Source organism: Chiloscyllium punctatum, chromosome 17 (assembly GCF_047496795.1).
Source record: "Chiloscyllium punctatum isolate Juve2018m chromosome 17, sChiPun1.3, whole genome shotgun sequence".
Lineage (NCBI taxonomy): Eukaryota > Metazoa > Chordata > Chondrichthyes > Orectolobiformes > Hemiscylliidae > Chiloscyllium > Chiloscyllium punctatum.
In genome coordinates, this window is record NC_092755.1 from 78388081 (window position 1) to 78413219 (window position 25139).

General features: G+C 44.9%; 1 protein-coding gene across 1 annotated transcript in view; it reads right to left on the reverse strand.

Annotated features, from left to right (window-relative positions):
- Positions 1-456: 456 nt before the first annotated feature.
- The window catches only part of ogfod2 (2-oxoglutarate and iron-dependent oxygenase domain containing 2), a 30776-nt gene continuing 6093 nt past the window's right edge, over positions 457-25139 (reverse strand). The window contains 5 exon segments of the mRNA XM_072587653.1: positions 457-3134; positions 19669-19926; positions 22615-22739; positions 24181-24211; positions 24213-24281. Coding sequence (XP_072443754.1) covers positions 2850-3134; positions 19669-19926; positions 22615-22739; positions 24181-24211; positions 24213-24281 — 768 coding nt within the window. The 3' untranslated portion in view covers positions 457-2849.

Consider the following 25139-nt stretch of genomic DNA (forward strand, 5'->3'; position numbering starts at 1 on the left):
TTCTCTGCAGTCTCTGTTGTTGTTTCTCTCTCTCTCACACACACACACACACACACACACACTCAGCTCAGGCACAGCAGCTGCAGTGTTTGTGATGGGAGTGAGATTTCAGCATCAAGTGACAGATTGCTGGTGATTGTGGAGCGATGTGAAACTATCAACACCCTCCAGGGTCACATTATGTCATCTGTCAGCATTGACAATGGCAACATCCTGGAGCTCATGGTCAGACCAAACCCTTTCTCAGCGCGAGAGAGAGTCTGTCCATTTGCTGCTGCAGCTGTTCCTCAGTGTGGAACGTTAGTGTGGCATGGTCAGCGTAGAACCACTCCGTGTCGAGGGCTCGGAGCACCTTTGACATGGATCTCAGGTGAGCAGTGAACAGCTTTCTGTCCGTTCTGGTCTGTAAGTATACACACTGTAAAGGGCTTCCTGTCAATGATGGCACTCTATCAGTTCCAGAGATAAGGAGCTTTATTTAGTGCAGCAAGTTTACAGACAGCATCAATTCTAAATATGACAGTACAAACTTATACTGGCAAGAACTGGAATAAATTTGTGCTGATCCAGTACTGATGTCTACATATAAAAGTGAAAGGTTAATATACGTAAAACCTAAAGCTTCCTCCATATCTCTATCCAGTTGCTGGTGATTAACCTTAACGGACACAAGATGCGACCTACCGTGCTGCTGTGTTGGTGCATTAATCATAGAATCATGGAATCCCTACAGTGTGGAAACAGGCAATTCCGACAACAGGTCTACACCGACCCTGCAAAGTGTATCCCACCCAAACCCATTCCCCTTCCCTATTATCCTACATTTACCCCTGACCAATGCATCTAACCTAGACATCCCTGAACACTATGGGATATTTAGCATGGCCAATTCACCTAGCCTGCGCACCTTTGGACTGTGGGAGGAAACCGGAGCAAACCCACACAGACACGGGGAGAATTTGCAAACTCCACACAGACAGTCGCCCAGACTGGAATCGAACCTGGGTCGCTGGTGCTGTGAGGCAGCAGCACTAACCACTGAGCCACCGTGCCACCCCATTCGATTCGTGGTCATCTCTAGACTAGATTTTTATTGAATTCAAATTCCCCCATCTGCTGTGGTGGGATTCACATCTGGTCCCCAGGACATTACCTGGATCTCTGGATTAACAGTCCAGTGACAATACCACCACACCATCGCCACCTTTGATGATACAAGTGTTACTTGTCCTTAACAAGAAGAAAGGCTTACTTTTTTGAAATGAAAACTTTGAGGTAAAGCAGAAAAGACTATTGCCAAGCCCACTCAGCCACACTCACAAAGTGTCTTTATCCCAGCTGCCTCCCGGGCTTGCGTGTTCAGTGTGCTGCTACCAGGAGGTAAATCTACAAGACGGCAGTGAAGGTCATGGGATAATGACTACATCCAGTCAATGGGAAGGAGCTGCAGTGACCATGTTAAGAGTGTTCAAACTACATCAGTAATAGTAGCTGCAGCAGCAAGAGTCTGAGACAGCGGGATGAGATACGTGGGAGTGAATCTCTGCCACTTTCTTTCATTTTAGCACAGATCAGAAGTCCCTTGCAGGGTCAAGTTAAAAAGGACCCCTCCCCTTTTAGTTAAAGCTGTTTACATTAGCCAGATGTTGTGGAGGTTAAAACTGTTTGAGAAGCTTCTCAGATCAGAGCTGTTTTACAAACAGCATGTCTAAATCTGCCTTGTGTCTTGCCTTCTGCAGCTCCACACACTGACCAGTGAGGTGGGAATTCCCAGACTGTTATACGTGAGCCAATTAAATATGCTGCATCAATAAATAATGCAGGCAAGAGGATTCCCTGGATTTTTCCCCTTATTATTCATTTATGGAATGTGGGTGCCACCAACTGAGCCAGCAATTACTGCCCATCCCTGCTGTCCTGGAGAAGGTGGGGGGGTTGGGCTGTCATTATCCCCCACAATGCCATGAGGGAAGGGAGCTCCAGGATTTTGACCCACTGATGCTAAAGGAACAGTGATATACTTCCAAGTCAGGATGGTGAATGGCTCGGAGGGGAACTTGCAGGGGGTGAAGGTCTGATCAATCAGGTTTCACAAAAATCCTTTTATTAAATCAGATTTATTGATGTCAATTTCACAACTTGCAATCTAGTCCCAGAACCAGAGCGAATGACATTGTGAAGTATTGCATTTACAGCTCTAACAATCTTCATCAGATGTTATATAATGCAAACACTAATTTCAAAATGATTTTACATTTGCACAATGACAATTTGCCTGGATATTTAACAAGGTCATCCCCGGAGGAAACCAAAATCCCAGTGGGAACATGAGATTACCTCACTAGATTGAGTACCTTGTGATTTACTTCACTTTTCTGGTGTCTAATTCCTGTCTTCACCTCCTGTACTCCTGACGAGTTTACCTTTTATTAATATCCTAACAGTGAAATCCAGGTGTCAAAGAAGTAGACATTGTTCCATCACTTTGCAGGGGAATAGTAAATCAGCCATAATCAATTATCTCATCTACCAAAAGTTTGACAAATTGAGTGTTGATAGGAGAGGAAAGCAACAAACTCCCTCAATTCAGAATTGCAAGAAATAAAACATTGTGGAGACACATATCCTTAAACCACACACACACCCCCATACAGACACACCCACCCACAAACACACAAATATTACTGGAAAATTGACAGATGCTGCTTGAAATAAAGAAATGGGATGAATATTTTGTACAATTGTTCAATTATATGAGTTTCTTTCTCTGCCAATGACTATGGATGAGCCACAGGCTGAAGCTCGCTGTTGAGCAGAGCAGGAACAACCCTAACACTGCTAACAATTTACTAACTCAAGCTGCAGGCATTCACTTTCTCTTGATGCTCCTGCCAGACGTCCGATAGCTCAGAAGTGAAACCATCCCCAAACCCAGCTGCCTCTATTAACTCTGGCTTCTTGTTACACATTGGGCAGAGTTCATTACGAACTGGAGATGACCGCATCCATATGATGAGATTCCAGCGTTCACCTGAGGAGATGGGTAAAGCTCCATGACAGTGCTGGCCTCGGTGGAGCAATCCGTAACTCACTCTGTGCTCTATCTCCACACACTCTCTCTCATCTGTTGGAATCTGGGACCAGAAGGTGCAGAGACAGATTAAAGCAATGTTTAGATAACAGCAACGTCTTTTACACTTATCCTGTCCATTAGATGCAAGAGTTGTCAGTAAGGCCAGAATTTATTGCCCGTCCCTAATTGCCCTCCAGAGGGTGGTAGAGAGCTGCCTTCCTGAACAGCATCTGTCCATTTAGTGTATGGACATTCACAATTCTGTTAGGAAGAGAATTCCAGGATTTTGACCCAGTGACAGTGAAGGGAGGGCGATATGTTTCCAAGTCAGGATGGTGAGTGGCTTGGAGAGGAATCTATAAGTGGCGGTGCTGCCACGTATAGCTGCCCTTAACCTAGATAGTAGAGGTCATGGGTTTAGAAGGTGCTGTCAAAGGAACTTTAAGTTGCTGCAGTGTATCTTGTAGATGGTACACACTGCTAACACTGTGCATCAGTCGTGGAGGGAGTGGATCAAGTACTGCTTTGTCCGGACTGGTGCTGAGCTACTGGAGTGGTGTTGCAGCTCCATTCATTTCAGCATGTGGAGAGTAATCCATCACAGAAGAACAGGAGACCATTCAGCCCGTTAATCCTGCTCCACTATTCATTAAAATCATAGCTAAACTGATTGAGAGATGAAGGACAACGTATAAAGGAAGAAATAATTGATGCTTGTCAGAAAGCTCTGGTGTTAATCACAGGAGACTTTAACCTACATGGAGACAGATAAATCAAGACAGGCAAAAGTAGTCAAAATGAGGAGATCAAAGAATATTTTGATACAGTTTCTGAGAACAGCAATTTGGAGCTGAGCAGATTATACCAGACATTGAATTGTGTAATGTGATAGAATTAATGATCTTAGTGAAGACAGTCTACAAAGCAGTGATCGTAAAATAATTAATTTTTACACTCAGCTTGATGGAGAGACAGTGGATCCAAGAACAGTTACTTTAAACATAATTAACAGGAGTTATGAAGACATGAAACAAGAGTTAACTAAAGTGAACTGGTTAAGGGACGGGTCAATAGACATTTGGTGGCAGATATTTAAGGGACTATTTCAGAATGCACACAATAAATACATAACAACAAAGAAGCACATTTTAAAACGGAGGACCAACCAACCAGAGTTAACTAAAGAAGGTTACAAACAGTATCAAATTTAAAGAAAGCACACTATTAATTATTTCAGGTAATTAGGCAAAGTCAATATGTTTGTCAATTTATTGGAGATTAGATTAGATCTTTGAGAAAGTAACCTGTGCTATGGGGAAAGGAAAGCTGATGGATATTAATAGACCTGGATTTCAAGGCGGCAATTGATAAGTTGCTGTGTCAAAGATTATGTGGAAAATTAAAGCTCCTGGTGTAGACAGTGAAATATTGGCACAGATAGAGGTTTGGTTGGTGAAAGCTGGCAAACTGTAGCCATAAATGCACCTTTCTCATGTCAACAAGATGTAACAAATGCCATAGAAATCAGTGCTGAGGCCTCAACATTTCACAATTTATATAAATTCCTCAGATGAAGTTATGGTAGATAAATCTGATGATGATACAAAGACAGGTAGGAAAATCAGTCAGGAAGAGGACACCGGGAGGCTGCAATGGATAGGTGAAGAGGGTCAACAAGTCTCTGGCAAATGAAATACTGGGACATTGTCCATTTTGGCAGGGAGAATAGAAAGGAAGCATTTAATCGAAATGGTTAGAGGTTGCAGAGTTCTGAAATGCAAAGAGATCTGAGTGTCTGTGTGCATGAATCACACAGGTTAGTCTGCAACTGTAGCAAGTCTTCAGGAAAGCTAATAGAATGTTAATTGGATACAAAAGTTGAGAGGTAATGCTTCAGATTTTTACAGGGCATTGGTGATATCACCGTAGGAGTACACAAATACTGCACACATAACTCATCCCATGACTTAAGGAAAGATGTAAATATGTTGAAGCAGTTCAGATAACTCAATTTATTTACTCAATAAATACCTGAAATGAGCAGGTTATGGTATGACACAAGGTGGACAGTTGGGTCTTGTATCTGCTTAGAGTTTTGAAGATTAAGAGGTGACTCAACTGAAATTACTAGACTTATTGTAGATTGTTTGTGTTGAAGTAGAAATCTAAATAGGATCAGGTTAAATGCTGGTAACACTCTAGCCCAAGTCAGAACATTGTGGGTTCCATGATTACATTGGTCCCCTGGGGAGGGAGCACACAGTGTCCATCAATGGTCTCGATGCATTCACAGAGAGGTGGGCACCGCAGGGGATACAGTGCTTTATTTCCCCTTTCAACTCCATCTGATTTAGTCCCTTCCATCACCTTTGATAGTTTGCATCGCTTCATTCCTTGGCAGCAGTTGCAGTGGGAGGAGCGACAGTGAGAACCAGAGGCTCGAGGGGAGGTAGGGGTAAGTGTAAAAACTGACCTCGCACGCTGAGCAGGAGTAGACACGGATCTGCTGAGTAAGTGCAGCTTTATATTTGGGTGGTTGCTTTACCCGAAACACTATTCAGGAAGTGTCTCCCACCCATCGTCTTCCACCAAAAAAAAGGTTCTGTGCACCGCACTGATAAGAACAAAGAACAAAGAAAATTTACAGCTCAGGAACAGGCCCTTTGGCCCTCCAAGCCTGAGCCGATCCAAATCTACTGTCTAAACCTGTCGCCCAATTCCAAAGCATCTGTATCCCTCTGCTCCCCACCTATTCATGCATTTGTCCAGACGCACCTTAAATGAATCTACCATGCCTGCCTCTACTACCTCTGCTGGCAATGTGTTCCAAACACCCACCAACCTCTGTGTGAAATCCTTGCCATATGTATCCCCCTTAAACTTTCCACCTCTCACCTTGAAAGCGTGACCTCTCATTATTGAATCCTTCACCCTGGGAAAAAGCTTGTCTCTATCTACCCTGTCTATACCCTTCATGATTTTGTAAATCTCATCAGGTTCCCCCCTCAATCTCCTTTTTTCTAATGAAAACAAACCTAACCCACTCAGCCTCACTTCATAGCTAGCACCTTCCATACCAGGCAACATCCTCGTAAACCTCCTTTTGGTAATGTGACGACCAGAACTGTACACAGTATTCTAAATGCGGCTGAACCAATGTTTTGTACAAATTTAACATGACTTGCCAGCTCTTATACTCAATACCTCGTCCGATGAAGGCAAGCATACCATATACCTTCTTGACCACTCTATCCACCTGTGCAGCAACCTTCAGGGTACAATGGACCTGCACTCCCAGATCTCTCTGCCCATCAACTTTTCCCAAGGCTCTTCCATTCATGGTATAATTTGCTCGAGGATTAGACTTGCCTAAATGCATCACTTCACATTTGTCTGGATTGAAATCCATCTGCCACTTTTCTGCCCAACTCTCCAGTCTATCTATATTCTCCTGTATTCTTTGATAGTCCCCTATGCTTTCTGCTACTCCACCAATCTTCGTGTCATCTGCAAACTTACTGATCAGACCAACAGTGCCCTCTTCCAGATCATTTATGTATATCACAAACAAGTGGCCCCAACACTGACCCCTGTGGAACACCACTAGTCACTTTCTCTATTTCGAGAAACTCCATTCAACTACTACTCTCTGTCTCCTGTTGCTCAACCAGTTCTTCATCCACCTAGCTAGAATACCCTGCGCACCATGTGACTTCACTTTCTCCATTAGCCTACCATGGGGAACCTTATCAAATGCCTTACTAAAGTCCATGTATATGGGTGGCACAGTGGTTAGCACTGCTACCTCACAGCGCCAGAGACCCGGGTTCAATTCCTACCTCAGGCGACTCTCTGTGTGGAGTTTGCACATTCCCCCTGTGTCTGCGTGGGTTTCCTTCCACAATCCAAAAATGTGCAGGTTAGGTGAATTGGCCGTGCTAAATTGCCCGTAGTGTTAGGTATAGGGGAATGGGTCTGGGTGGGTTGCGCTTCGGCGGGTCGGTGTTAACTTGTTGGGCCGAAGGGCCTGTTTCCACACTGTAAGTAATCTAATCTATATGACATTAACAGCCCTTCCTTCATTGATCAACCTGGTCACTTCCTCAAAGAACTCTATTAAGTTGGTAAGGCATGATCTCCCCCGCACAAAACCATGTTGCTGTTAAGCTTATTCTTTTCTAAATATAAATAGATCCTATCCCTCAGTACCTTCTCCAGCAACTTTCCCACCACTGATGTCAGGCTCACTGGTCTGTAGTTATTTGGAATATCCCTACTACCCTTGTTGTACAGGGGGACAACATGAGCAACCCTCCAGTCCTCCAGCACCTCGCCTGTTTGAGGATGTCACAAAGATATCTGTCAGGGCCCCAGCTATTTCCTCTCTCGCCTCCCTCAGCAACCTGGAATAGATCCCATCCGGTCCTGGGGATTTGTCCACCGTAATAACCTCTAGTCTACCTAACATATCTTCTCTACTTATGTCAACATGATCCAGAGTAATCGAACGTCTATCTCTAATCTCAACATTCATCATGTTCCTCTCCTCAGTGAACACTGATGCAAAGTAATCATTCAGAATCTCACCCATTCTCTCAGGTTCGGCACACAGCTTTCCTTCATTATCCTTTAGTGACCAATCCTTTCTCTAGTTACCCGCTTGCTTCTTATACAAGAATAAAAAGCTTTGGGATTCTCCTTAATTCTGCTTGATAAAGCTATTTCATGACCCCTTTTAACCCACTTGATTCCCCGTTTAAGACTGGTCCTACTCTTCCAATATTCCTCCAGGACCCATTCTGTTCTTAGTTGCCTAGACCTTATGTACGCTTCGGGCAAAAGCCCTTCATCAGGAATAAAGGCAGTGAGCCTGAAGTGTGGAGAGATAAGCTAGAGGAGGGTGGGGGTGGGGAGAGAGTAGCATAGAGTACAATGGGTGAGTGGGGGAGGGGATGAAGGTGATAGATCAAGGAGGAGAGGGTGGAGTGGATAGGTGGGAAAGGAGATAGGCAGGTCGGACAAGTCCGGGCAAGTCAAGGAGACAGTTACTGAGCTGGAAGTTTGAAACTAGGATGAGGTGGGGGAAGGGGAAATGAGGAAGCTGTTGAAGTCCACATTGATGCCCTGGGGTTGAAGTGTTCCAAGGCGGAAGATGAGGCGTTCTTCCTCCCGGCGTCTGGTGGTGAGGGAGCAGTGGTGAAGGAGGCCCAAGACCTCCATGTCCTCGGCAGAGTGGGAGGGGGAGTTGAAATGTTGGGCCACGGGGCGGTGTGGTTGATTGGTGCAGGTGTCCCGGAGATGTTCCCTAAAGCGCTCAGGAGGCGCCCATTCTCCCCAATGTAGAGGGGACACCTTTAAACCAGCAGAGTTCGGACCCGAACAGGACAAACAGTACAGACTACAGATTCAAAAACACCAGCAACAGTTCTCCTTCAAGATCCTCTGCTCCACGCTTGCAGCAATGCGCCGTCACCTAACCTCTCTAGAGTCAGCCCTGCCTCAGCTGAGGGCCACACTCTCTCAGAATTGCAAAGGACCCACTCTGTACTACATCCTCAGGAGAATTCATACTCTCAACAAACAGTATTTCAATTCCATCTCAAACATCAAAAACTGTAAGTACAACAAACTTTTATCCACCCACCTCCATAACCAGCGCTCCTACATCCGCACCAATCAACCAGACCGCCCCGTGGCCCAACATTTCAACTCCCCCTCCCACTCTGCCGAGGACATGGAGGTCCTGGGCCTCCTTCACCGCCTCTCCCTCACCACCAGACGCCTGGAGGAAGAACGCCTCATCTTCCGCCTCGGAACACTTCAACCCCAGGGCATCAATGTGGACTTCAACAGCTTCCTCATTTCCCCTTCCCCCACCTCATCCTAGTTTCAAACTTCCAGCTCAGTAACTGTCTCCTTGACTTGTCCGGACTTGTCCGACCTGCCTATCTTCTTTTCCACCTATCCACTCCACCCTCTCCTCCTTGATCTATCACCTTCATCTCCTCCCCCACTCACCCATTGTACTCTATGCTACTCTCTCCCCACCCCCACCCTCCTCTAGCTTATCTCTCCACGCTTCAGGCTCACTGCCTTTATTCCTGAAGAAGGGCTTTTGCCCGAAATGTCGATTTCGCTGCTCGTTGGATGCTGCCTGAACTGCTGTGCTCTTCCAGCACCACTAATCCAGTATTTGGTTTTCAGCATCTGCAGTCATTGTTTTTACCTTATGTACGCTTCCCTCTTCCTCTTGGCTAGTCATACAATTTCTCCTGTCATCCACGGTTCACGTATCTTGCCTTTCCTATCCTTTGCCTTCAATGGGAGGTGCCTATCCTGCACTATCTTCAACCGCCTCCCACATCTCAAATGTGGACTTCCCTTCAAATAGCCGTGTCCAAACCACATTTCCCACCTCCTGCCTAATTTTGATATAATTAGCCTTGGCTCAGTTTAGTACTCTTCCCTTAAGACCACTCTCATCTTTATTTACGAGTATTCTAAAACTTACAGAATTGTGGTCACTGCTCTCAAAGAAACCCCCCACCGCAACTTCTACCACCTGTCCTGGCTCGTTCCCCAGTACCAGGTCCAATATGGCCTCTTCCCTCATCAGACTATTGACATACTGCTCTAGAAAACTCTCCTAGACGCTTCTTAGAAATTCTGCCCCATCCAGACCCCTGACACTAAGTGTATCCCAGTCAATATTGGGAAAATTAAAATCTCCCATCATCACTACCCTATTGCCTCTACATCTTTCCATAATGCGTTTACCGATTTGTTCTTCTACCTCACGCTCACCGTTGGGAGGCCTGTAATATAGCTACAACAATATAACTGCACTGTTATTTCTCAGCTCCACCCATAATGCCTCACTACCCAAGACCTCCATAGTGTCCTCCTTTAGCACAGCTGCCAGATCATCCCTGACCAGCAATGCAACTCCACCCCCTCTTTTACTTCCCTCCCTGTCCTGTCAGAAGCATCTATATCCTGCAACATTTAGTTGCCAATCATGCCTTTCTTTCAACCAAGTCTCTGTGATTGCAATAACGTCATACTCCCAGGCACCAATCCAAGCCCTAAGTTCATCTGCCTTACACACTATACTCATTGCATTAAAGTAGACACACTTCAGGCCACCAGTTCTTTTGCATTCATCTGCTCTCTGCCTACTCTTCCCCTTATTAATGTTACCACCTCGCTGCCTACTTGTTTTCTCTTCTGGTTCCCAGTCCCCTGCCACATTAGTGTAAAACCTCCCAACAGCAGCAGCAAAATCTCCCCCAAGGACGTTAGTTCTAGTCTGGTTCAGATGTAGACTGTCCAATTTGTAATAGTCCTACATTCCCCATAACCAGTCTCAATGTCCAACAAATCTGAACCCCTCCCTCCTAAACCATCTCTCAAGCCACGTGTTCATCCTGTCTTTTTTTTTTCATTTCTACGCTGGCTAGCAGGTGGCACTGGTAGTAATCCTGAGATCACTACCTTTGAGGTCCTTCTCTTTAACTTCTCTCCTAGCTCCCTGAATTCTTCTTTCAGGACCTCATCTCGTTTTCTATTTACATCATTGGTGCCTATATGCACCAAGACAACTGGCTGTTCACCTTCCCCTTTTAGAATGCTCTGCAGCAGCTCGGTGACATCCCTGACCCGAGCACCTGGGAGGCAACATACCATCCGGGAGTCCCGTTTTTGCCCACAGTATCTACTCCCCTCACAACAGAATCCCCTGTGACTATGGCCCACGAGTCTTTTCTTCTTCTGAACAGCAGTGCCCGTCTTTTTTTTCCTCTCTTTTAGTTTTCAATAGGCTTGTTGGGAATTTAGAATAGTGGGAATGGAGGTTAGGGCAGCTGAATGTTCCTCCTGCAGAATGTGGGAGGTAAGGGTCACCACTAGTGCTCCTGCCGACTGCATTTGTGGTAAGTGCACCCAACTCCAGCTCCTCGAAAACCACATTAGGGAACTGGAGAAGGAGCTGGATGAACTTCGGATCATTCAAGAGGCAGAGGGGGTTATTGAGAAGAGTTACAGGGAGGTAACTCAGGTGCAAGAAGAAGGTAGATGGGTTACTGTCACAGGACGGAAAGGGAACTGGCAGGCAGTGAGTGCAGGGATCCCCATGGCCGTTTCCCTCAACAACAAGTATACCATTTTGGATACTGTTTGGGGGGGGGGGGGGGGAACGATTTACCAGGCGTAGGCAATGGGGCACAGATCTTTGGCACAGAGTCTGTCCCTGTTGCTCAGAAGGGAAGGGGGGTGAGGAGCAGAGCATCAGTCATTGGGGACTCCATAGGAGGTTTTGTGGGAACAAGACAGACTCACAACTGGTGTGTTGCCTCCCAAGTGCCAGGGGTCGTGACGTATCTAATAGTGTTTCTGGTATCTTTGAGGGGGAGGGGGAGCATCCCCATGTCATGGTCCACATAGGAACCAACAACATAGGTAGGAAGAGAGATGGGGATTTGAGGCAGAAATTCAGGGAGCTAGGGTGGAAGCTTAAGGCTAGAACAGAGTTGTTATTTCTGGTTTGTTACCCGTGTCATGTGCTAGTGAGGTGAGAAATAGGGAGAGAAAGGAGTTGAATATGTGGCTACAGGGATGGTGCAGAAGGGAGGGTTTTGAGTTCCTGGATAATTAGAGCTTTTTCTGGGGAAGGTGGGACCTTTTCAAACAGGATGGTCTTCACCTGAACCAGAGGAGCTCCAATATCCTGGTGGGGGGGATATTTGCTAATGCTATTCGGGTGGGTTTAAACTAATGCAGCAGGGGATGGGGACTGAAATTGTAGATCGAGTATAGAGAAGATTGAGAGTAGTGAGGTCTAAAATTAGGTTTCAGGGTCACAAGAGGGCACTGGCAAGCAAGAAGTTGATTTGAAGTGTGTCTACTTCAACGCCAGGAGCATCCGGAATAAGGTGGGTGAACTTGCAGCATGGGTTGGTACCTGGGACTTCGATGTTGTGGCCATTTCAGAGACATGGGTAGAGCAGGGACAGGAATGGTTGTTGTAGATTCCGGGTTTTTGATATTTCAGGAAGAATAGAGACGATGGTAAAAGGGGGAGGGTGTGGCATTGTTAATCAAGGACATTATTACGGCTACAGAAAGGACGTTTGAAGACTTGTCAGCTGAGGTAGTATAGGTGGAGATGAGAAACAGGAAAGGAGAGGTCAGCCTGCTGGGAGTTTTCTATAGGCCTCTGAATAGTTCCAGAGATGTCGAGGCAAGGATAGAAAAGATTATTCTCGATAGGAGCAAGAGTGATAGGGTGGTTGTTATGGGGGGACTTCAACTTCTCAAATATTGACTGGGAATACCATAGTTCAAGTACTTTAATTGGGTCAGTTTTTGTTCAATGTGTGTAGACAGGCCAACAAGAGTGAGGCCACATTAGATTTGGTACTGGGTAACGAACTGGCCAGGTGTTAGACTTGGAGGTAGGTGAGCATAGAGTCATAGAAATGTACAGCATGGAAACAGACCCTTCGGTCCAACCCGTCCATGCCAACCAGATATCCCAATCCAATCTAGTGCCACCTGCCAGCACCCAGCCTATATGCCTCCAAACCCTTCCTATTCACATACCCTTCCAAATGCCTCTTAAATGTTGCAATTGTACCAGCCTCCACCACATCCTCTGGCAGCTCATTCCATACACATACCATCCTCTGTGTGAAAACGTTGCCCCTTTCACCCTAAACCCTAAACCTACACCCTCTAGTTCTGAACTCACCTGTCCCAGGGAAAAGACTTTACCTATTTACCCTATCCATATCTCTCATGGTTTTATAAACCTCTATAAGGTCACCCCTCAGCGTCCAATTCTCCAGGGAAAACAGTCCCAGCCTATTCAGCCTCTCCCAAGAGCTCAAATCCTCCAACCCTGGCAATATCCTTGTAAGTCTTTTCTGAACCCTTTCAAGTTTCACAACACCTTTCTGATAGGAAGGAGACCAGAATTGCATGCAATACCAAACGCCTTCTTCACTATCCTATCCACCTGCGACTCCACTTTCAAGGAGCTATGAACCTGCCCTACAAGGTCTCTTTGTTCAGTAATACTCCCCAGGACCTTACCATTAAATGTACAAGTCCTGCTAAGATTTGCTTTCCCAAAATGCAGCACCTCACATTTATCTGAATTAAACTCCATCTGCCACTTCTCAGCCCACTGGCCCATCTGATCAAGATCCCGTTGTAATCTGAGGTAACCTTCTTCGCTGTCCACTACACCCCCAATTTTGGTGTCATCTGCAAACTTACTAACTGTACCTCTTATGTTCACATCCAAATCATTTATATAAATGATGAAAAGTAGTGGACCCAGCACCGATCCTTGTGGCACTCCACTGGTCACAGGCCCCCAGTCTGAAAAACAACCCTACACCACCACCCTCTGTCTTCTACCTTTGAGCCAGTCCTGTATCCAAATGGATAGCTCTCCATATATTCTGTGAGATCTAACCTTGCTAATCAGTCTCCCATGGGGAACCTTGTCGAATGCCTTACTGAAGTCCATATAGATCACATCTACTGCTCTGCCCTCATCAATCCTCTTTGTTGCTTCTTCAAAAAAACTCAATCAAGTTTGTGAGACATGATTTCCCAAGCACAAAACCATGTTGACTATCCCTAATCAGTCCTTGCCTTTCCAAATACAGGTACATCCTGTCCCTCAGGATTCCCTCCAACAACTTGCCCACCACTGACATCAGGCTCACCGGTCTATAGTTCCCTAGCTTGTCTTTACCGCCCTTCTTAAACAGTGGCACCACGTTTGCCAACCTCCAGTCTTCTGGCACCTCACCTGTGACTATCGATGATACAAATATCTCAGCAAAGGGTCCAACAATCACTTCCCTCGCTTACCACAGAGTTCTAGGGTATACCTGATCAGGTTCTGGGGATTTATCCACTTTTATGCATTTCAAGACATCCAGCACTTTCTCCTCTGTAATCTGGACATTTTTCACAATTTCACCATCTATTTCCCTAGATTCTATATATTCCATGTCCTTTTCCACAGTAAATACTGATGCAAAATACTTGTTTATTATCTCCTCCATCTCCTGTGGCTCCACACAAAGGCCGTCTTGCTGATCTTTGAGGGGTCCTATTCTCTCCCGAGGTAGCCTTAATGTATTTGTAACATTTTGGTGATAGTGACTACAATTCAGTTTTGTTTACTTTAGTGATGGAAATGAATAGACATACACCGGAGGGCAAGAGCTACAGCTGGGGAAAAGGCAATTACGATGTGATGAGACAAGATTTAGGATGCATAGGATGGGGAAGGAAACTGCAGGGGATAGACACAATAGAAATGTGGAGTTTATTCAAGGAACAGCTACTGTGTGTCCTTGATAAGTCTGTACCTGTGAGGCAGGGAGGAGGTTGTCGAACGCAAGAGCCATGGTTTACTAAGGAAGTTGAATCTCTTGTCAAGAGGATGAAGAAGACTTACGTTAGGATGAGATGTGAAGACTCAGTTAGGGTGGTTGAGAGTTACAAGGTAGACAGGAAAGACCTAAAGAGAGAGCTAAGACGAGCCAGGAGGGGACATGAGAAGTTGTTGGCGGATAGGATCAGGGAAAACCCTAAAGCTTTCTATAGGTATATAAGGGGTAAGAGAATGACTAGGGCCAATCAGGATAGTAATGGGAAGCTGTGCGTGGAGTCCAAGGAGATAGGAGAAGCGCTAAATGAATATTTTTCATCAGTATTCACAGTAGAAAAAGACAGTGTTGTTGAAGAGAATACTGAGATATAGACTACTAGACTAGATGGGATTGAGGTTCACAAGATGGAGGTGTTAGAAATTCTGAAGAGTATAAAAATAAACAAGGCCCCTGGGCAAGGTGGGATTTATCCTGGGATTCTCCAGAAAGCCAAGGAGGAGATTGCAGAGCCTTTTGCTTTGATCTTAATGTCATCATGGTCTACAGGAATGGTGCCAGAAGACTGGAGGATAGCAAATATTGTCCCCTTGTTCAAGAAGGGGAGTAGAGACAACCCTGGTAATTATAGACCAGTGAGCCTTACTTCAGTTGTGGGTAAAGTGTTGGAGAGGAATAAGTTGATTCGGGATGGTCAACACAGTTTCGAGAAGTATAAGTTATGCCTCACAAACTTATTGAGTTCTTTGAGAAGGTGACAAAACAGGTGGATGAGGTTAAAGCGATTGATGTGATGTATATGGATTTCAGTAAGGTGTTTGATAAGGTTCCCCATGGTAGGCTATTGCACAAAATACAGAGAGGCATGGGATTGAAGGTGATTTAGCAGTTTGGATCAGAAATTGGCTAGCTGAAAGAAGACAGAGGGTGGCGGTTGATGGGATATGTTCATCCTGGTATTCAGTTACTAGTGGTGTGCCGCAAGGATCTGTTTTAGGTCCACTGTTGTTTGTCATTTTTATAAATGACCTGGATGAGGGCGTAGTAGGATGGGTTAGTAAATTTGCGGATGGCACTAAGGTTGGTACAGTTGTGGTTAATGCCAAAGGATGTTGTAGGTTACAAAGAGACATAGATAAGCTGCAGAGCTGGACTGAGAGGTGGAAAATGGAGTTTAATGCAGAAAAGTGTGACGTGATTCACTTTGGGAGGAGTAACAGGAATGCAAAGTACTGGGCTAATGGTAAGAATCTTGATAGTGTAAATGAGCAGAGAGATCTCGGTGTCCAGATACATAGGTCCTTGAAAGTTGCCACCCAGGTTGATTGGGTTGTTAAGAGTATGGTGTGTTAGCTTTTATTGGTAGAAGGATTGAGTTTTGGAACTGTGAGGTCATGCTGCAGCTGTACAAAACTCTAGTGCGGCCGCAACTGGAGCATTGCCTGCAGTTCTGGTCACCGCATTATAGGAAGGATGTAGAAGCTTTGGAAAGGGTTCAGAGGAGATTTACTAGGATGTTGCCTGGTATGGAGGGAAGGTCTTATGAGGAAAGGCTGAGGGACTTGAGGCTGTTCTCGTTAGAGAGAAGAAGGTTGAGAGGTGACTTAATAGAGACATATAAGATAATCAGGGGGTTAGATAGGGTGGACAGGGAGAGACTTTTTCCTCAGATGGTGATGGATAACACGATTGGGCACAGCTTCAAATCGAGGGGTGATAGATATAGGACAGATATCGGAGGTAGTTTTTTTACTCAGAGAGTAGTAAGGTGTGGAACGTACTGCCTGCCTGTACCGACTTTATAGGCACTTAAATGGTCATTATATCGGCATATGGACGAGAATGGAATAGTGTAGGCTAAAAGGGCTTCAGCTTGGTTCCATAGGTCGGCGCAACATCGAGGGCCGAAAGGCTTGCACTGCGCTGGAATGTTCTATGTTCTAATGTTCTATATTCTAAGTGGGCTTTGCGTGTAAATATTTAATTGGTTAACCAGTGTTTTATTGCTGGTAGTTTACAAAAAAGGCAAAGTCACAATGATTTTGACGGTTGGAAAGTCACTCAGATGTGCGCGATAGCACTCCAGGTACAGCGAGAGCAAAAGGATTGTGGTTTCATGCTTCATTCCAGAGACTAGGGAACCTGCAGGCCTTGAGGGAGTGCTTCACTGCTGGAGGCACTGTCCTCCAGTTGCGTGTTCAAGTGAGACCCAGTCTGTCCTTTCATAAATGCCAGGACAGTGATTGGATATGAGGGATATACTCCAAAGGCTGATTGTAAATCCCATTGTAGCTAGTTGGGAATTAGAAATCGATATACAAAATCCAACCTAAAAAGCCAAGTTCAGATGAAGGGTCATCTCTCTCGGTATAACCATCTTCTCTGAAATACCAACAACAGAAACAGAAATTGCTGGAAAAGCTCAGCAGTCACAGGGAAATAAGAGCTGGGTCCAATGGAAGGGTCACGTGACCGGAAACGTTAATTCTGATTTCTCTCCACATGCACTGCCAGACCTGCTGAGCTTTTCCAGCAATTTCTGATTTTGGTTCTGATTTACTGCATCTGCAGTTTTTCAGTTTTTCCTGAAACATGAGCAGGTATTGATCACCTGCTGTTCTTGGAAACTTACTGTGCACAAATGGATCACCACATTTCCTACACTGCATCAACCATTACATTTTAAAAAGTGCTTAATTCGCTGGAAAGTGCTTTAATACATCCTGAGTGATGAAAAGTGCTATGGAAATGCAAGTCTTCCTATTCAATTTGATCCTGCTTATGCGAGGAAACCTTTCCCTTACTCTGTCTATAATACAGGTTCACAGCCTGAGAAATAGCAACAGAGAACCTGCAACACACTCAATACTTGGCAATACTTGAGGGATTGGAGATAGGCAGAGACCAGCCTTACAGATGTGAAAGTGACTCTGGGACGGTGCTAATGAAACACGTTCATTTATGGCAGTGTTTATGTCCTGAGAATTCTCTCCAAGTTTATACCATTCAATAGTGTATTTCTTTTTAAATTTATGAAATCACTATGTTGGTTAGGTCTTGATATTGGTTGGTTTTGTGCCATACAATAATTCATGAATAGAAAATACTGAATGACTTTATCTTGTTCCCATTGAGAATGTGAGGTGGCTCTTTGTTCTTTGTTGGTGATTTAGGGTTCATTGTCTGGAACCCTTTTCTTCATGGGATGTGGGTGTCACTGGTTGGATCAGTGTTTATTGCCCGTCCCTAGTTGCCCCTTGAGAAGGTGGGGGTGAGCTGCCTTGTTGAACTACTGCAGTCTGTGTGTTGTGGGTTTATTCACAGTGAGACAGTTGGAAATAGTAATGGTATTGGTTATTGGTTACGAAATAGTGTATTTTTTGTTGCCCAATGTGTCTGCAACATTCCTGAATAGGGATCTTTTGGCTCAGTTGTAATGTCCCTAACTCTGAGCCAGGAGGCCTGGGTTCATGTCCCACACCTCCAGAGGGGTCCAATAACAGCTCAAAATGTGGAAACAGGCCATTTGGCCCAACAAGTCCACACCGACCCACTGAAGAGTAACCCACCCCTACCCTTTTACTCTACATTTACCTCTGACTAATTCACCTAACCTGCACATCCTTGGATTGTGGGAGCCATCAGACACGGGGAGAATATGCAAATTCACACAGACACAGTCACCCGAGGCTGGAATCGAACCTGGGCCCCTGGCGCTGTGAGGCAGCAGTGCTAACCACTGAGCTACCGGGTTGATTCGAAAATATCTATAACAAACATGGCAGACCTTCAGATGGGATCCAGGTTGAAAGCAACAAGAACATTTTGCTCAATAGATACAAGAATTTACATCACACAATTCAAATCCTTTTACAACCAACACTTCCAAGTGTAGTCTTTGTTATAATTTTCTAAAATGCAGTGCCACATTTAGCACAGCAAGGCCCCTGTAATTTTATATCATTTCAAATATTTCTCTGATTTCCTTTTGAAATCAATGATTAAATATTCCATTCACCTTTTTGATCAATGGACATGGGAACACATGGTTTAGAAATGTCTTTCCTCATGCTGCCTATTTCTGTCCAAATTACCATGAACTGTGTCTTGTAATTACTTGTCCTTCTGTTAATGAAAATGGCTTCTCAAACCTGCCTTGATCTTGAACAGCTCTATTCACTATCATAAGGCCCTTTGCTGTTCCAAGGAAAGCAAATCCCCAGTTTCTCCAGTCTCTCAATGTCATTGAAGTATTTCAGTCTCTTCTAAGAAAATGCCTCTGCACCCTCTCCAAGGTCATGACACTGGTCCTAAAGCGTGGTGTCCAGCTTAAAGACAATACTACAACTGAGGCCTCTGTGTTTTATAAAAGGTTTACTAAAACTTACTTGCTTTTACCCTTTACGCCTTCACAAATAAAGTCATGGTGCCCACATGCTGTTGCTTAAAAGCCTTCTTAACTTATCTTGCCACTGAGAAAGATTTCTGTACTTGAAGCCCCAAGATGTTCCTGCAACTTCTTAAAATTTTTTACGATTCACCGTGTACTGACCCTCCAACACTGCAGCACTCCCTCAGCACTGACCCACCAACAGGGCGGCACTCCTTCAGCACTGACCCTCCGACAGTGCAGCGCTCCCTCAGCACTGACCCTCCGACAGTGCAGCGCTCCCTCAGCACTGACCCACCAACAGTGCAGCGCTCCCTCAGCACTGACCCACCGACAGGGCGGCACTCCCTCAGCACTGAACCACCGACAGGGCGGCACTCCCTCAGCACTGACCCTCCGACAGTGCGGCACTCCCTCAGCACTGACCCTCCGACAGTGCGGCACTCCCTCAGCACTGACCCACCGACAGTGCGGCACTCCCTCAGCACTGACCCTCCGACAGTGCGGCACTCCCTCAGCACTGACCCTCCGACAGTGCGGCACTCCCTCAGCACATTTGGTGTATCTCAGTCTGGAGTTTGTTCTAAAATTCCAGAAGTGGAACCAGAAGCCACAGCACCTTGACTCTGAGCTCAGAGAGGCACCAAGTCAGCCCTAGTTGAGGGATGTCACAGTTACTGGTTAAAGGTGACTGGTACTGGAGGAAAGAAGGAAATGGAGTCACACCCAGTAAGTGTGAGGGAAGTATGATGGACTAAGTTTTTGCTTAAAGTTAACGAGAATTTCTACAGTACCTGTCTCATGTCTCCAAAGCAGAGATTCCCTTCACCAAAATCTTTCCCAAGTGACACATTGAGAGTGACTTCAGCATTGTCGTAATGGAAGCATAGATCCCGGTCTTGATTTACAGCATATTTCACAACAAATGCTTTGTGACTGTCCAACCTGCAACCTCCATAGTCTGGGTAAAGAAGTGATGTGATTGGCTGAAGATAATCCTCACGCAGCGGTGTAATAAAAGTTTCATCAAATCCAAGTTCATTTAAAAGTACCTTGATCAGATGATGGAAATGTTTTAATCTGTGCAGTTCAGTCAGCATGTATTTGGACAATAAGCAGAAATTAGTTCATATCTAAAACGTTCAAATCAGATTGAAGTAAAAAAAACATCATATGATTTACCCCAGTATCAATACCAGCAGGTTTTAGCCATTGCAAATTCATTCAAGCCCCAGGTTTGATATGAATATCTCACACACCAGGTCCATCTGTAATACCTTTTCAGGTGAGAGTCAAGACTCTGTTGTTTGGGAGAGAGCTCAAGTGAAGCATCACCATGACATTAAAGACAAGCCAGGGAACTATAGACTGGTGAGCCTGACCTCGGTGGTGGGCAGGTTGTTGGAGGGAATCCTGAGGGACAGGATGTACCTGTATTTGGAAAGGCAAGGACTGATTAGGGATAGTCAACATGGCTTTGTGCGTGGGAAATCATGTCTCACAAACTTGATTGAGTTTTTTGAAGAAGTAACAAAGAGGATTGATGAGGGAGAGAAGTAGATGTGGTCTATATGGACTTCAGTAAGGCATTTGACAAGGTTCCCCATGGGAGACTGATTAGCAAGGTTAGATCTCATGGAATACAGGGAGAACTAGCTATTTGGATACAGAACTGGCTCAGAGGTAGAAGACAGAGGGTGGTGGTGATGGAGGGTTGTTTTTCAGACTGGAGGCCTGTGATCACTGGAGTGCCACAAGGATCAGAGCTGGGCCCTCTACTTTTTGTCATTTATATAAATGATTTGGATGCGAGCATAAGAGGTACAGTTAGTAAGTTTGCAGATGACACCAACATTGGAGGTGTAGTGGACAGCGAAGAGGGGTACCTCAGATAACAACAGGATCTGGACCAGATCCTGGGGTGGCACGGTGGCACAGTGGTTAACACTGCTGCCTCACAGTGCCAGAGACCCGGGTTCACTTCCCACCTCAGGTAACTGACTGTGTGGAGTTTGCACATTCTCCCCGTGTCTGCGTGGGTTTCCTCCGGGTGCTCCGCTTTCCTCCCACAGTCCAAAGATGTGCAGGTCAGGTGAAATGGCCATGCTAAATTGCCCGTAGTGTTAGGTAAGGGGTAAATGTAGGGGTATGGGTGGGTTGCGCTTTGGCAGGGCGGGGTGGACTTGTTGGGCCGAAGGGCCTGTTTCCACACTGTAAGTAATCTAATCTAATCTAATCAGATGGGCCAATGGGCTGAGAAGTGGCAGATGGAGTTTAATTCAGATAAATGCGAGGTGCTGCATTTTGGGAAAGCAAATCTTAGCTGGACTTATACACTTAATGGTAAGGTCCTAGGGAGTGTTGCTGAACAAAGAGACCTTGGAGTGCAGGTTCATAGCTCCTTGAAAGTGGAGTCGCAGATGGACAGGATGGTGAAGAAGGCATTTGATATGCTTTCCTTTATTGGTCAGAGTATTGAGTACAGGAGTTGGGAGGTCATGTTGCAGCTGTACAGGACATTGGTTAGGCCACTGTTGGAATATTGCATGCAATTCTGGTCTCCTTCCTATCGGAAAGATGTTGTGAAACTTGAAAGGGTTCAGAAAAGATTTACAAGGATGTTGCCAGGGTTGGAGGACTTGAGCTACAGGGAGACGCTGAACAGGCTGGGGCTGTTTTCCCTGGAGTGTCGGAGGCTGAGGGGTGACCTTATAGAGGTTTACAAAATTATGAGGGGCATGGATAGGTTAAATAGACAAAGTCTTTTCCTTGGTGTCGGGGAGTCCAGAAATAGAGGGCATAGGTTTAGGGTGAGAGGGGAAAGATATAAAAGAGACCAAAGGGGCAATGTTTTCACGCAGAGGGTGGTACGTGTATGGAATGAGCTGCCAGAGGATGTGGTGGAGGCTTATTTGGATGGGTATATGAATAGGAAGGGTTTGGAGGGATATGGGCCGGGCGCTGGCAGGTGGGACTAGATTGGGTTGGGATATCTGGTCGACATGGACGGGTTGGACCGAAGGGTCTGTTTCCATGCTGTACATCTCTATGACTCTATGACTGGCCTCCATGTTGCTAATTCTCTAGATTGTGCCTTCATTGGAAGGTGTACAGGGTGAGGAGTAACAGAGCCAATGATTCAATAATTAAATAGATTGCTGTCACTGGAACCAGTATCATTTGCTTCATGAATGCTCTTTGAATTGAGTTCCTACTTTAAATCATGTTGTTTCTTCTTATATTCCTTCTCCGAGATCTCTCTCTTCTGTCAGCTTCTCCACCCCTCTCTGATCTGTCAGTCTGTCTATCTGGCTCTCTCTCGCTTTCACGCACACACATGACTTTTAACTAGTTTCACTGGCTGCAGAGGACATTGTCAGGGATTCTGTCAAAGATTGTAACAGTTTATAAGCTCAGACCCAGGAAGTTGCCTATAAAGCCCTGGTTTTCCTGCCTGTGTTGACATGGCAGTATGTGAGTGGGGGGGGGGGGTGACAGTGTCTGTGACTGCAACTGAATAGGCAGATCATCAACCATGAGTCATCTGTCTCCAACAGAGACACACAATTGGATCTATAGCTAGAGAATGCCACTCTGCATCAAGCATGGAGCAGGTGAATAGACAGGTCCCAGTGTACATCAGCCAGAAGGGGGATTGAACCCGTATAGTTAGCGTTATTCCAAAACACACACTTGACACCTAACCAAGCGAGTTCACCAAGCCCTTCTTCACATCTTACCCCATAGTTGTTCATGGTGTTGGGTCTGCCTTTTGGCATTTCAGACTGTTCAAAATTCTCCAGCTCTCTAATCAACTGGTCACAGAATTGCTTAGTGAATACTGGGATTGAATAGACTCTCTCGGCTAGAAGGAAGGATGGAAAGACAGAAGGAAGGAACATTCAATAAACTGTTTGTATACATTAAACCATTTAATCTGTAAACCAACTCAAACGCAATAAGAACACAGATAAATAAGGAAACGGTTCAGCCCCTGCAAACCTGTCTCATCATTCAATTAGATCATGGCTGATCTCTGTATTATATCTCATCCTATTTCTGTAATATCCTTAACTATCAATAAAAATCTCTCAACCTCTGTTTTGAAATTTTCAACTGACTCCCCCCTCCAATACTTTTACGAGGAAGATGTGTTAGAATTCTGCGAGGGGAGGAGTTTAGGGTGACAAAGAATGAAGCTCCTTAAATAAAAATTAATCTGTTTATTGATCAATTCTGTCCCTCTGCCTTCACCCATACGGAGAGATGCCCTAGGGAGCATGCTGCCTGGAAACCACTGGAGATTCAGTCAGGAATCCCTGTGGATTACACACTCCATACTCCGTCTAGGCTGCCCTTAGTACCAGTTATTTTATCATCACTCGGCTGTTGACTGTTTCATAAAACCTTCTATTAGTTTTAAAGATTACAAACCTTGTTGAGTTGGAGTAAAGACTATGGAGGATTACATATTATTTTTCTAACTAGCAACAACATTTGTTTCTCAAGAATAATTTATTCTGCACTAAGTTTGTTCCTAATGTTCTCAGAGACACATAGGAATCAATGGAAATTGGAACAAGAGGAAGTCATTTAGCCTTAGCCTGTTCCACCAATCAATGAGATCATGCCTGTCCAGCAATTAACTTTATATACTTTGCCCAGCATCCTTTAATACACCGAGCTCATCAAAATCTACCCTCCCTTAGAAGTAAACCACTGCTTGAGCATTAATTGCCTCATGTGAAACTTTTACTATCCTTTGGTGGAGAAATGTGTTTTCGAGATTTCCTTCAGAATGATCTGGCTCTAATTTTTCTGACAATGAATACTAGACTGACTATCAGGAATAGTATCTAGTTATCTATCAATATTTTGAGAAACCTAATCAAAGCACCCTCTAATTTCCAAGGTTTAGTCCCAGAATTGTTCCCCTCGAATTCAGCAGCAGTCCTAACAAGAGTTTTGTGAAAAAGGGACTTGTTTTTGTAATTTCTAGATTTCATGAGGTCGCTTTGTTTCATTTTTCTAATTGATCCTTAAAAGAACTTAAGAATTTGCAAGACTCAGGCAGGAAGTTACACAAGTTGTACAGACTATATAAACATGTGACAGCACAACATCACTCACCCAGGACATGGGGTACTGGTCTGCTGTGACTGTTAAAGTGTCATTTCACAGCTCGTTTTTCCTCAAGCTATACTAAATTCCTGCCGAAATATTTAACGACCCTGTTTATTTGTACGTTCATATAAAACATTGAATCCTACATTTTTGCGCTTCGAATAAAACCTTTAAAGACAGACCTGGCAGTGAGTGAATGCGGTCCAGCAATCCCTTCAAAGTCAGCATCCTCACTTCTGCAGTAGGCAACTATTTCATGGAATTCTGGAGCAAGGAAGGATTCCTGGGGAAAAAAAAAACAAACCACGGCATTGTTTTTCACACTGCACCAATTTCATTAATACAAGACTGACCACAGAATGTGCTGGTCACCATAAACATCAGATACCCCTGCTGTTTGACCCATGAACATGTGGTTACTGAGAGTTAATAGCATATCCACTCTTTCGATCACAAGTAAAGAAAGCCAGACTACACGTCATCATTCCTTTCATTACCTCAGGACAATCCCAAAGACACTTTGAGCACATTTCTGAACCATATTCAGTGAACAATGTGAGAATCACAGCAGCCAATATGCACGCAGAAAACTCCCAAAACAGCACTGTGATAACAACAAGATAATCTGATTTTGATGATGTTGATTGAAGAACAAATATTTATCAAGACACTGCAGAGAATATTACTGTTCTTCAAAATAAAAACAAGCAAGAATTCTTACCCATGTAGGGCCACTCCTGTGATTCCTACACCAACTCTCACTCTCTCTCTCTCTCTCTCACACTCTCTCTCTCTCTCTCTCACTCTCTCTCTCTCTCTCTCACTCTCTCTCTCTCTCTACTCTCTCTCCTCTCCTCTCACTCACTCTCTCTCTCACTCTCTCTCTCTCTCTCTCACTCACTCTCTCTCTCACTCTCTCTCTCCTCACTCTCTCTCTCTCTCTCACTCTCTCTCTCTCCCTCACTCTCTCTCTCTCTCTCTCTACTCTCTCTCTCTCTCTCACTCTCTCCCTCACTCTCTCTCTCTCTCTCACTCACTCTCTCTCTCTCTCTCTCCCTCACTCTCTCTCTCTCTCTCACTCTCTCTCTCCTCTCTCACTCTCTCTCTCTCTCCCTCACTCTCTCTCTCTCACTCTCTCTCT